Here is a 14193-nt window from a genome sequence, read left to right on the forward strand (position 1 = left end):
CTCAGCTGGGAGCGAGCGCACACGTGGAAAACCTGGCTCGTCTCCATGTTCTTCCCAAATTTAGTCATACAAAGGCAAACCGGAGAAGGGGGAAAACCGAGGATGAAAGAGCCAGCCGCTGGAAGATCAAAGGCAGCCGCAACTCCGCCTGCTAACCCCACCTCCGAGCTTTATAAAGATCTGCCTCTTACTCCCAAGTTATTCTCACGCAATCTTTCCACAGCTAGCCGCTGAAGCGCTTTCCCCAATCTTTTCTTTCCTTAAAACATTTACCGGACGAAAGAGTTCCATTTTAGTTACTTATGAATGTACCACGTCTTTTTATTCAGCAGACGTTGTAACAAAACTGCTCCGATAGTCTCTGCCAATTGTATAGATTAAAAAATCCTAGACGCTCTATACTAAAAAAGTGAATTGGTAGGTTTGGTTTCATAACTCCGGTACATGTTTTTTATGTATTTTTTTATTGTACATGTTTTGTATTTTTTTTATTGTACATATTTTAGTTCTGCCAAGCGCATTTTGTCAGTGCCCCTACATAATTGTCCTTTTTAAAGCACAAAAGCGATGAATTTAGAATACAGGCTTTACATGTCATTTAAATCACTCGTTGTTTCACGAGGTCTGCTTTTTCCGCGCTTGATTTTTGTATACTTTCGATTACAGTTTCAAAATGGTGATAAGAAAATCTGTAATCGCTCTTCATTGTCCAGAATCTCTTCTTTAACGAGTCAGTATTTTTGCAATGCTTTCTTTCAGATTTTCAATTTTTCTCATTAACAGAACAATTTTAATTTGACTTTGTTTTTCCGTTGATGTCACAACTAGGGACGTTTTTCTAAGTTCATGCAAATTGCTCTGTGGCCCCAAAAATCTGGAGCTTGGGGTTATGGCTTCCTGAGTTTATCCTCTTGTCATAAATCATTATCCGCCCCCACTATCTTCTTTCTTTACAACGCTAGCACCAGAAAAAAAAGACTGGGAAATACTCCAGCCCACATAAAGGGGAAAAGACAGATGCAGAAAGGAGAGAAAAAAACTTAAAAGGGACATATCTCTTTAATTAAATGCACAGTTTTTGGGAGATTGAAATAATTTGGCAGTAAAAATGTTTCTCGTTTCTTTCTTTTCTGTGGGGTAAAGACTAAATGGCTTTGGATGTATACAGAGGGGAAAAGAGCGTGCGTCCCGTCTCTTCTCTTTTTGTGTTTTTGTCTTTAGCAGTTCGGAGACTCTTGGAGAGACTTGTGTCTAGCAAAAGAAAACGGTTTTCTACCTCAAAGCGCACATAACCAGACCAAAAAAGGTACATTAAAACAGTTGTGCAATTACAGTTTTTGTTAGATAAGGGTTTAATCCGTCCTGCTTTATTAAATCTTGGAAGTACGTAAATTACAAACAAGCGCCGACTTGATACGGTGCAATATTTGTATCCGGTAAAGGCACTAATGATTAGGGGAGTAACAACTCCAGCCTTGTATTTAATTCGTTTCAAATACCTCAATTTTCTCCGGGAACAAAGTGGCAAGCTCTTCACGCTGAGAAAGAGACATTAGTTACGTGCGAAAGAGCTGATAGCCTACACTGCTGTTTAGAAAGTATCGAAACTAATTGATGGGACATCACAAAACAATATCCTCCAATTTGCCTAAATTAGGCAATTTTCCACCAATTATTCTCCGTGTTTAACTCCACCCTCTACTTCTTTACACGTGCTGTTAAGTTTATTGACCCTGTGCAGCTCTTCAGGTTTATACGATGTATACTGTATAACAGATTACAATCAACTGTAACACTGCCGCAGCTTTGGAGGTGTGAATGAACATTCTGGTATAATTTTATTTCTATGGTTCAGAAATCGCAGAAGAATTAGGCTTAAGCATCACACATGTTGCAAGACCCACACTACAGCTTTCACTTAATGGTTCAGTATGACTCCATTGACATTTATCATAGCCAATTGTATCTTTACATTAACATTACGTGTGTAATCATCTTTAATTTTTTTAAAGGGAATTAATATGAGATGTGCTTCCAATATCCTATACCTTTTTGTATGATTAACTGCACAAACACTTTAAATAATATGGGCAAGTTACAATTCGTTTACAAATACTTTTCTTTGTGTAAATTGAGTGATGTTTTAAGACAGAAATAATATGAATGTGATAATGATAATGTTATCATATGAATTAACGCTGATTTTAACATTAAGTTAATTGCATGCCTCCCGAAAATGCTTTTGTTGCAATACCCAATGAGTTCATAAACATTCCTGTCGCTGTCTGTATTGCTGTTAAAAGGCCATGCTTATTTGATTACTTGAGCTTAAACACATGGTACATCCCCCTTTTTATCTTATTTTAACGACGCAAATACTTGCATACATGTCCGGAAAAGTTAGCCAAATCAAAGGCTGAATCCGAGAGAAATTAATTATACGAAATTTCATGTATTTTTCCAATGCTATGCTTATATATCCATATCAAATAAATGTCAGGCATACTCATTACTATTTTAAGAGTTATTAAGTCTAATGTAAATATTCTCGTTTGATGTTCTTCGCACATGTAATCTTTTCAAAATAAACATTTTCTTAAATAAAGATGAGGTTACACATTTTTATTTGGCAATAAAAGTAACGGGAACCTCATCAAATTTAAGTTCAATCATTTTTGCACGTTGGCTCCGGAGGTATAGATATTTTAACCTTTTCAAGTTACTTCAACTGATTTGCTGCGCTGGTCTTTTACTTTGCCCGTCTCTGCTTGTGTTGTAAACTGAAAGCTATACCAAATGTTCCGGATTTATAACGATCTATTTAAAGGCTTTCAATAACAATATAAAAAACCCTTCGCTAGCTAGGAATTAACTACATCTTCTGCATTAAATGGCAATGAATCTACACAATTTTTATCGACGCATAAATCACATTTTAATAGCATTTAAGATGAGTTATAGTAGTAATTGGTAAAATGAATTGCACATTGTTATGTGAATTTCTTCAGGTTCTTGCTTCTAACGTATTATATTAACTAACGAACCATAATAATCGCAGTAGGAAATATTTTTTTTCAGCCTCTTTGTAGCATTATGATGAAGCAGGCTTTTGGAGGTTATTGCGGCAATTTGTTCACCGATTGATTTTAGATCGTTACTTAATAACCGTATAATCTACCAACTCGGTAGCCTGAATGCGTTCTGTTACAAAAATCGTTTATTCTTCACAATAACTGTAATAACTTCAAAAAAATTGGCTGCAAAGTAAAATACAAGATTTTATTTTCAACAGCCCGACCTGCGCCAAGTTCCGCGGTTATAGTTACACACCTCGGATTTATTGAAGTCTAATGCGCGGCAAGGCAGTGCTTCTGTATTTTTCTGTCTTTTTTTTTTAACAGAACAGTAGTAAGTCTGTCTTCAGCCTGGTGTCAGCTTCGTATGCACCACTCCACCCCCGCCCCCCCTCTTTTTCCCTGTCTACCCTTTTGCCGTGTGTGTTGTATGTATAAATCTCTCTCTCCCCTTGCTCTCTCAGGAGTGTCAATCAGTGTGGTGTCAATCACAGCGACGGCTTCTCTTTCATCTTTCCTCTCGCACTCTTAGCAAGACGCAGCGAGAGAGAGAGAGAGGGAGGGGGGAGGAGAGTTACATTACCAACACACATTACAGAAGCACTGCATTACAAGGAGCGGAGCTCCAGTTTGGAGTCATTTTACGACGTATTGATATAAGATACAAGAACTTTTGGACTTTTGGGATTTTTTTTTTACAAATTCGTGTTTAGGTTGTTTTGAACGAATGAACAAGGATGCGTTATAGGTGTACAAAAAGTGTCATGCTGCGCCGTTTGTAAACACAGCGGGGACAAAAAGACTTGAAATAGTAGCTTTTTTTTGAAAGAACGCGGTTTGTGAAGCCTAAAAAACACACCAAGCAGGTTGCACTTTTTTGTACTTCACGGTTGTTTTTTACGGGAGTGGAATCCGACGTAGAAACGAATTTTAACATTATCTGGGGCGCTGAAGAGGAAATATTTTAAGGTTGTCTTCAATTTTATATAGTGGGTTATTTATTGTACACCGCATACTCACGGAAAAATCTAGCGTGTTTTTCAGCACGTATCGATTATTGTTCTTGAACAAAAACTGGTATCCGAGTCAAGTCCACGGAGTTTGGGCAGCGTTTTGGCAACTGAAAACCCCACAAACTGCGGACTGCCGTACAAAAACGTTTCTTCAGTATTTGTTTTTTTTCCCCTCTTTCTTCACTCAATGTGAGATTTTGATTTTTACCTTTACCTATAAAATGTTTAAACTGCATTGGGTATTTTGGTTCTGAATAATTTTAAGAATTCACGATACTGAAAAAAGTCGAAAACACCGTCGAAAACGCTCCTGTTGCTGTAGTCAATACAAGCGGTGTTGCAGACAGAGCACTCACACTAAGACTCGAGTACGATACGTTTTTCCTTAACGGGAACTCTTCCACTTTCACTTTGGGATTAAGAACAGTTATTTTTTTAATATTATTGAACGGGAGTGCTTGCGTTCATTTGAAAAACAAATATGCCCCAGCTAGCTGGAGGGGGTGGCGGCGGCGGAGACCCGGAACTGTGCGCAAACGATGAAATGATCCCTTTCAAAGATGAAGGGGATCCACAGAAGGAGAAGATTTTTGCCGAAATTAGTCACCCAGAGGAGGAGGGCGATTTGGCTGATATCAAGTCATCTCTAGTGAACGAGACGGAGATAAACCCCAACAGTAACAGCCATGAGGTGAGTTTTTTTAAGTGTACGAAACTGACGTTGTTGGGTTTACGGGGATACGACTTGTGTTTTTTGTAAAACGTGGGGTATTTGTGCCTAAAAAGAAGGCACTCGAGAATTACTCAGGTTCAGTAGGTTAACTCTTTAAATGATTTCCATAACAAAGCGCAGGCTGAACCAAGTTTATACACTTGTCACACCTTTTTTTCACGTTTGTTTTTCAAAAATCTTGGTTATCCTTCCGTATGTTTACACTGATTTAACTTTAGACTGGCTTAGTTTTTAAAAGCCGAATCTATGATCCAACACTCCAAACACATTGATTAGTCTTTAATCAGTTTAAATGACGATCTGCTGTTTTTTTAACGTCATTTAATCTGTGAGGTCTTGGCTTTCTCGTGAACGTCTTTGCTCAGGACAGGCGGCTTAAACAATTTCCATGTTGATAAAGGAAGAAGACGCCGTGAATGAAGTACACGACCTGTTATAAAAGAAGATTGTGAATTGCTGAAGGTTTTGTGCAGTTTACGTCCATCGATAGTTATCGTCACACTCCATCTTTTGGAAAGTCGGGAGGATAAGGCATTTAACAACCTGTCAGCGTATTTACGCAAACCTGGCCAAGACACGTGGAAGTTATTTGCAAAACACCTCCTTTACTGTCAGTGCGGTTCGTACTCGGTATGACTTCGTTGGAGAGGTTTCTGTTCTTTTCAATGTGCAGAAATGCCACAGAGAGGGAAAGAACTGCCTGCCTTTCGTGACTTGCACTGCAAGAAAATTGTTAGATTCTCGTCTCTTGACAGCCTAGCCCGTTTAATAAAACCTGGTGCTTTTCCATCTGTCAGATGCGGAGGCTTAGATACAGCTCCAGCTCCGGCGCTGTGAAGTTACCTTTTGCAGTTTCTTCACTAGGCATGTAGTTCCAAGAGTTGTTTCTTTCTTAATGGCGACATTTAATTTATCTCCAGGTATTTTTGCAATATGATGCCAGTTAAATAACTTAAATAAATAGGTGATCTACTAAAATCTGAAAGTCACGCTCGAATGTTTTGGAGAATAAAATTGCTGTTATTTTCTATCCTGCTCTTAAGGAGGTGGTCACTATGTAACCAATAGGCCTGCTAGGTTGTGTATTTCAAACGCGGCGGGATGTCTTATTAGTGTCTCTTTTGAGTAAATGAATTGGTGACAGTACTTCGAACGAGTTAAGATTTATTGGTGGCGGTTTTTCAGTTTAAAGTACAGCATTTACACAATCGCTACCAGCAAAACAAGTATAGCAATCGCCTTTCATTTTCCCTTACCCCAGATAGTTTGTTGCTGTTTACCAAGAAATGTTATTTAAACTCATTTACCGGATTAAGCGGTCTTTATAAATGTGCATTATAATCTGTGACATCTACAGTCAAACATTTTCAGCTGAAAAAAAGTTTTTCCAAAAACTAAGGACGTGACATGTGCCGTACTAAGTGCTCACTCTGGAATTCCACCGTTGTGTAAAAGGAAATCGAGGTTTCTAATCATCAGTTCATTTGCTTAAAACCACGCATGTAAACGTTGTCAATAAATCCCCTAATGACGTTCGTATTACAACTGTATCTGTCTCTCCCTACGCCTTTATCTTTGGGGAAGATTTTATTTAAAATGCTACATTTCAAAGAATTTCTAAGATACACTGAGCACATAATGTCTTTTGTATTTACAAATTGTAGACCAAATCGCTTATTAACCGTAGACATTCTTGTTACAGCGAAAAAAAAAACACAATAATGTTGCGTTTGTTGGCAGCACAACAGTGAAAAATATCGGTGTATTTCAGTAGTTTGGATTACATCGTATATAACCCCAATGCACTGCCGAATTTTAAAGCTTAATTCAATTTTAAACGTACTGGTGCACTGCCAGTCTTATGTATGGTGTGATTAGTGTGTATGTGGCTGCATGTCACTTCAAAAACACCGCTGACAGACACACGTACATGTTTTTTTTTTTAATCCCTGACGTACCCTACAGGCGCCTGCTATACTGTTTCTCTAGTAACAGTGAAATGGGCCTGATGAGACAACTTTCACCTTTTAAAGAATGTTGATAGACAAAGCACACGAGACTTATTTTAATAAGGTCGATATGTAGTGTAAACGTTGATTTAATAGTTGTAACATTTTTGTACAACCACGTTCTGGGTTTCTCTCTGTAAGTACAGTATATACAGTACAGTTATTTTGCTTTGATTCCTGTTCTGTCAATGAAGGAAACTAACCACTCATCTGCTATCTAGTATAATTCTTGAGATTTTTGGGCAAGGATTTTGAAGGCATAAATAAGGAAATGTTATTTAAATTATGGATGGTTCTGAAAGAACGTCAGCAGGTGTTATTTTTGCTTTTGCCACTTTATTATGGGAGATGATACTGAAGACCAAAATCAGGATCTCATTTTTGGCATGTGTCAAAGGGGGTGGGGGGTGGGAGTGGGGAGACTGCACGAAAACTATCATTACAAAGCATCTGAACCCAACTCTCATCTGTCCTCTGAAGTCATAGCATTCTATTGAAGACCATCCGCGACCACCAATATTCTTCATTGTATTATGCTGTCTTATGTTATTATAGATAAAGAAGTTGCCCCCCCTCTTCTCAGAACAAAACAAATTGAGCATTTTTGGGGAACTGTGAGACCAAGCTCTGAAACTCAGAGTAGCCATTTGTTTTGTTTTTTTGAGGTTGTTGAATTAGCACCCTAACTATGCATCTGGTTTTGCCTTGTTCCTTGCAGGCAGCTAGACAGTCCCAAGTACCCCAGGATTCATACCATGAAAAACACAGAGAACATTCTGATGATGGTAAGTATAGACTGCATTAGGCCAGCGAATTACCCACCAGCTGCTGTCTGAGTTGGTTGCCATAGGTAAATAACCAGTATGCCATATGCATTACTTAAATAAGATGCTTTTTTAAAAGCTACGTCCTTTTAATACTGTGCACTTTTCTTACAGTTGGGGGAAAAAAAGATGGCAAATTTTCAGAATGCTAGTTTTGAGTTGCAAGTCTCTTGTAATGTTCCAATGTTGCATATTAAAACACTCAAATATACGATGCTGTAAATCATGTGATAGGTACTAGCAATGTAAAATAACATCGCTTGTAGTACAACTGGCTTAAATTAAAAATATATATTTTTAAGGTTCAGCAAGTTTTCTAGGTTTAACCATGAAATTGAAGGTCAAGCAGAGAGAAGGGGAACAGCAATAGAATGAGAATATGCAAAGGGTAATTTTGTAAGGCGTGAGCAAATTCACAAACCGGAAGAAACCTTTATGAATCATGGCAGCTTTGAGAAGTGGAAATCTTTTCAATTTAAAATCAAAGAAATAGGAAAAAAAATGTGCCGAATGGTGCAAAATGTGCAGGTATACATCAGAGGATGGCATTTGTGTTGCTACTTGTGGTAAGATAAAGGCAGTCATTGTTTGTATTGTAACCTGGTGTAACACTACTAATAAGCAATTTTTCTTTTCTTACGTTAGTCATTTGTGACCCAAATTTGTTGAATAATACTCTAGTTTTAAGGAATATCTAATTTAGTGCTCCATTTGTCAAATTTATTTTTTTAACATCAAATTTTAAAAATATAATTTTTTACATTCTTTTAAGTTTTATTTTTTAAAACCTAAGAATGAAAGTGAAGACATTCGCATGTTCGTTTTTGGTTATCTTTTGTCCCATATTATTGATGAAGTGAAACATTTGAAGGTATTGTTTTCTGCCGGAGTTCTCCAAACGTCATCATTATGAACTCGACGGACATGTCGCTGCTGCAAGTGTTGCATGTGAGGAGTTTCTGTTTCTGGTATACCACAGTGGATGAGAATGGATTAGGATGGAGGCACAGAAGTATCTTGGCTGTGTGCCCCCATGAATAGAGATACAGCACACGCTGAAGATGGGTGTTGAAAAGGCAGCTACTAAATAGTTCTACAACATGTAAAGCAGGGTGAGGGCCACAGTTAAGAAGTGCTGCCATCAATCTCGTTGTAGTTCTGACTGTGATCTCCAAAGTCGAGCGTGAGTTGTTATTCCGATCTGGAGAGAGAGCCTCCGGGAATGAACCCCTTTAGTGTCAAAGGCCAAGGCAAACAGTGGGGCATCCCTGTTTGACAGGATCTGTCTGTTCTTTTTAATTGCTCCTAATTGGCATGGAGGGGCTGTATTGTTCTGCAGAATAATACTTCTTCTGCTTAGAAGGAAAACGGAGTGTTTAAATGATTGACGTTGGCAAACAGTGGGCAAGTGTAACATTAACACTGTGTGATGTGCTAAACTGCGCAAAGGCATTAATTCACTTTGTTAAATTGGGTTAACAAAAACAGCTTTTATTTTAATTTCTAGATCATTCAAGTATTTCTATCGTGGTTATTCCATTTCTGGTATTATGTAATGGGGAAACAAGAATGTACGTTAGACAATTTACAGATTATATTTAAAATGAACTAAAGTGAATGAGCTGAACCCCTTTACAGTGACTTAGTTATGTTTAAAAAAGCCTTTATGGAAGGATTCCCAGAGATGCTTAATTTTGTCTAATCTGCTCTTAAAAAATAAATTGCTTTTTGAGGAAGCTCTACTTTGTCTTGTTTTGTGTATTTTTTGAAAATATCAATTATATTGGTCAAAACTGGAATTATTGGGTTATTCTTTAGTTTGTGACAGCATTTGATAGCAGTGAATACATTAAAAGACCAGTTTAATTTTGATCATAAATTAAGCTGGAATTCTGTTCAGATCCAGCATAAATCTGAACTCTATACCAGTAACTGTCGATGTATGTATGCTTGCGTGTAAACTGGGCTGCCCACAAATTACTTAACATTTCTTTTATTTTTGCAGGGAAGCAAGATGGAAGCTTATACAACAAAGGACATCCTTACCAAGGCTATCCAGGCTACATCATGATGTCAAACATGAACAATGACTCCTACTTGAGCAACGGATCCTTGTCTCCACCCATGCCCAGAACGGTGAGTTTCGTCTGGAACTTCACTTTGCCAAATTCCTCCATTAACTAACCGCTTCCTTAAAAAGCAGCTTGTAACTGCATTTGTGTGTTTATTGTTCATCAACCTCAATGGCTGCTGAAATTACCCACTATCCCTTTTTGTCAGTAAAGAAGGGAGGTTGGGTGGGGATGTATGTTAGGTTGGGCTTGTTGTAACAGACCAGGTTGGAGTCAGCTTCATTGGATTGAAATGTACTTGCCGTTGAGATTTAGTTATGAAGAGCGTGTTTGGTAGAGAAGTGGTTTGCATTTTCTTTTTCTTCTTGTTTTTTTTCGGGAACTTGGTTTACTCGTTTTCATGCTCTAATTAAGTGAACTTTATATTGTCCGTTACCTACGATGCATTTCTAACTTTGCCATCTTAAACTTCGAAATGTCTTTTTTTACTTTGACTCTTCTTTGCATCCTCTTGTAAACCTTGCCTCTTTGAGCCTCTGAGGAAAAAAAAAATAGAAAACACTTGTTTTGTGCTTTCCAAACTTCATCTGACTTCTGCTGTCTGACCATATTTCCTGAACTGTTCCCCTTCATTTTCTTCCCCTTGACATTGCTGTAATGCCGTTACCATATAACTAATTTCCTGTTTGCAAATGAGCCGAATCCTTCATTTTGTTAGCATTCAAGTTTGGAAAGCCAGCTGTGCCTAGTCCAGTTGCCAGTCATCTTGTGGTCTTGTTTCGGTTCGATTCACTTGGAAATTGAACTGTTGTGAAGGCCGTTTTCCAGACAAACTGAACTGTAATGAATGTAGTAAAACCTCCAGTCTTTAGTGAGGTCTTTAGTGTGATGCAGTCCCTTAAATCTCTCGCCTGCATTGCATTCAGTTCATAACCATGCAACATTATTGTGTCACCAATTTACCAAATTGTAAGGAATGTGTCCAGAAGATGTAATTTGTAGTTAAACATTTCACGGAATGTCTGTAATGGTAATACCTAGTTGCTTGGAACCTGCAAACTTGTAAAATAATGGGATTATGCTTGTGATTTTAAGATGAGACATAGAAGTGTAAAGCATGTAGTGCACGCTTTATAAATTGCCGTTATGAGCTTTCAGCTTCCTGCTTATTTCATTCAGAAGGGCAACTTCCTGTTTGGGTTTTGATTTTGTGTGTTTTGTCCACTTGATCGGTTTGACTCTTTACACGAAGATCATGTGTGAAAGCCAGTCGGAGAAAAGAGCCACATGGGCAGTTATTCACTATAAGCTTGTTTTTCCCTTCCCCAGAAAGCGTGTATAGTGTATGCTGTCGGTCGCTGTTGAACGCCAACAGTCAGGTTCTGCTTTTGCACCGTCCCTTTCAAGTGGAAGGCTACATAAGTTTAGTGTTCTATTGATAATAACATAAACTTTCAATACCTTTCCTGTGGGGGGAAAAAAAAAAACACGTGGATACTTGTGCAGTTGGGTTCATGCAGCATTTGTAAATGTTGCTTTGCTGCTTCTGAGGTTTCATATATTCTGAAAATGTTTCTTCCGGATTTTCCTGCCCCTTGGATTTCTGTGTGTCCGGTAGCTTATTGCACCCTGAAGGGGGAATAAAAGGCAAAGGGAGAATGTCAGGGAGTCTGTCTTTACCTCTTGGACAGAGAGGTAACATGTAAGGGAATGAGTCCTTTTCCTCATTTGTCTCGTCTGTACTGCAACCTCGATCATACTATAAGGGCTTCCATCTTTAGCATTTGGTTTCTGTTTGATTGTTGATGATTTGAGGAGAGGAATGTTTTATAGCTTGCATTTTTTGTCTCCCTGCTCCTGTACTTTTTGCAAACCCAAAGTTATTTAAAATGGGCTTCCAAAGGCACGACTGATACTTGATGCTTAAAGTGGTGACAGACATAATAGTTCACAGAAGCTTGTAATGACCTGTGAGTTCTGCTGGTATCTTAACAAATGGGGTTGGTTACAAAACAAGGGTCACATATGCAAAGAGGTAGGAGGTGGTGCTACAAACTAACTCGAGTATTTTTACAGCTAGTAAAAGAAAAAAAAAAGAGGAGGAAACCAAATCTGACAGAAGTAATAGCCTTAGATGTGCCTGTCTGATTTCAGTTTGAAATCTTGACGGCTAGTTATTTTTTTTTTGTACTGTATTTTACTCAAGGAAGATGTAATTAGAAAGATCGTTAATAATATTGTGTACAGGATGCTCGTCAGACATTCTAGAAGTCTCTGCAGGCCTGTGTTGCATGCTGATTTTAGGCTTCCCCAAAAGGTAATGCTTTATTTGTGATCCCGTTTTGAAGGTGGCTGGATTTTGAACGCATCATGTAGAAGAAAGGGAATAAAACGTGAAGAAATGTGAATCCGTTTTGAAGCATGCATCTTCCTAATGGTTTTTATTGTCACAATAAAATTAAGAATTAAACAATTTTTAAAACGTATACACGGCACTTTCTTTACCGTTATTTGGTGTTCAATGGTTTAGTCTTTTAATTTTAATAACCATATGGTAACCCAGATTCTGATCCTATTTTTTACTCTTAATCCATCTCCCTTGCATTTTATTCAACTTTCTTAGAGCTTTCACAAGGTCTGGTTGAGTGCTTTCTTTTCCCATTGTGCTTAGATAATGCTCAGTGCATTGTAAACATATGAAGCACTGTAATGTATTACTATATCTATTATTGTGCCTGAACTACTCATTGAGATCATTTGGAGGTATCCTTTATTTTCTACAGGTTTTGGCCAATTTACAGTGCTCCTAAATTTCTCAACCCTATCATTAAAACAAGCAGCTGGTAGCATTTCGCTGATTGTCTGGCAGATTATGGAATATGATGAAGAATGCCGCTTTAGCTGAACAGGGTTGAAGATGAAGTTGCTACAGTCAAGTAACAGCCTCAAAATGAGTTTCTGCATAGTGAAAATGATTTAGTTAGAACTCAGTTTGAATCTATACTGCTAGGTCTTGGTGTGATTTTTTTTTTAATGACGCTCAGAAATGGATTTTATTTAGAAAATGTTTTATATAATACAAATTGATGAGGATTATACATATATAAAGCTGGAGATATGAGCTGCTTATTTGATTTCACTGTTTTTGTTTTTTGCTAACAAGAATGGCTTAGAATGGGAAAGTATATTGGATACCCCTTATTTTTAAATTGGTTAGCTTCTCGTTGGCTAATGAGATTCCCCAGAGGTTTTTTTAATTATTGTAAGGGTTAATTACAAAAACGATTGTTTTAATATGTTTTAATCATTTTGTTACTTTATCCCCTACTGGAATTCTCTTCCTGGTCCTGAATTATTTCTGTAAGAGGACATCTTTGTTATGCTGTTGAATTGATCCAGGAGTGTTTTCTATGCAATTTCCATTCAGAATTTGTAATGTATTGTTAATTTGCCAACTTTAATCGTCATTCTTTAAGTAGTAAAAATATTTGCATGATTAAATGTTTTATGGAATGTGTAATTCTTTTTAACCAGAGCCTGTAAAAAGTTCATTTCAAAGGAATTCACCTTTCACTATGAATGTGATTGCCTGGAAACTGTTATGCTACACATCCTTTATTGTAGTGTGTGACCACTTACTCATTAGAAAGTGTGTTAGAACTGCAAAACATGAAGGATTTTAAGTGTTTGCCAGCGATGTGTACAGAAATCAAACTCTGGAATGTAATGAATGCTTAGGAAAGTGATTTCAAATTGATTACCGTCGGTCGCAATTTGGGATGCTTTGAAATGTGTAAAATACTATACAAATGAAAGGTAGTATTATTGCAGTTCACTATACGTCACCCAGGTGCATTTTAAGTTGTCCTCATTTTCAGTCAGCAGTCTACACCATTTCTTTAATTTTTTTCTCTTTTTATTTGGGGTTTGATCTTCCCGACAATGTGTTCTGAATTGGAAATTATAATGGATGTAGGCTCCCCTTTGGCTTGATTTCCAATTTGGGGTCTCCAACGATGAATTTAAGCAAAATTGCTTTGAGGCCACATTGGGATTTCTTTGAAAAAATACTGGCTCTTGTTTAAAGTAATTTAAGGATCTGGAGAGCTCAAATTTCACCACATTACTTATGACAAAAAGGCTGCTGTCTCTTTAAGCCACTTTACTAAATCAGCCTGTGGTCATTGCTTTTGGAGTTTAATCTACGCGGGGAAATTCTGAGTCAGGACAAAGACTATAAACAGAGACTTGTATGTCATTCCTTATGCAGTATGATATAAGGGTGGGGTGTGACCATCTTTTGCAGAAAGTCAGTGCTTACATTTTAAAAAGACTAGTTTTGCAGTTATTTACACGTGCAATGTGTAAAAAAAAACTGCTGTCTGCTCCCTATTTTGTTTTTCAAAAAGTCCAGAAAAAAAACTGAAATGCAGAATTACCTTTTTTTTTGAAGGGTGGCATTTTGAAT

At 37.5% G+C, this 14193-nt stretch overlaps 1 protein-coding gene across 8 annotated transcripts in view; it reads left to right on the forward strand.

Annotated features, from left to right (window-relative positions):
• The first annotated feature begins 3576 nt into the window (after window positions 1–3576).
• lef1 (lymphoid enhancer-binding factor 1) overlaps window positions 3577–14193 on the forward strand; it is a 71129-nt gene continuing 60512 nt past the window's right edge. For 6 of the 8 annotated variants that reach the window (XM_015345194.2, XM_069191050.1, XM_015345195.2 and 3 more), the window contains exons 1-3: window positions 3578–4778; window positions 7548–7614; window positions 9659–9789. In XM_015345194.2, the coding sequence (XP_015200680.1) occupies window positions 4569–4778; window positions 7548–7614; window positions 9659–9789 (408 nt within the window). In that variant the 5' untranslated portion in view covers window positions 3578–4568. Of the gene's footprint in view, window positions 4779–7547; window positions 7615–9658; window positions 9790–14193 lie in introns of all 8 variants that reach the window. The other 2 variants (XM_006629813.3, XM_015345197.2) reach the window with 2 other exon arrangements.

Source organism: Lepisosteus oculatus, chromosome 1 (assembly GCF_040954835.1).
Source record: "Lepisosteus oculatus isolate fLepOcu1 chromosome 1, fLepOcu1.hap2, whole genome shotgun sequence".
In the NCBI taxonomy this organism is placed as follows: domain Eukaryota; kingdom Metazoa; phylum Chordata; class Actinopteri; order Semionotiformes; family Lepisosteidae; genus Lepisosteus; species Lepisosteus oculatus.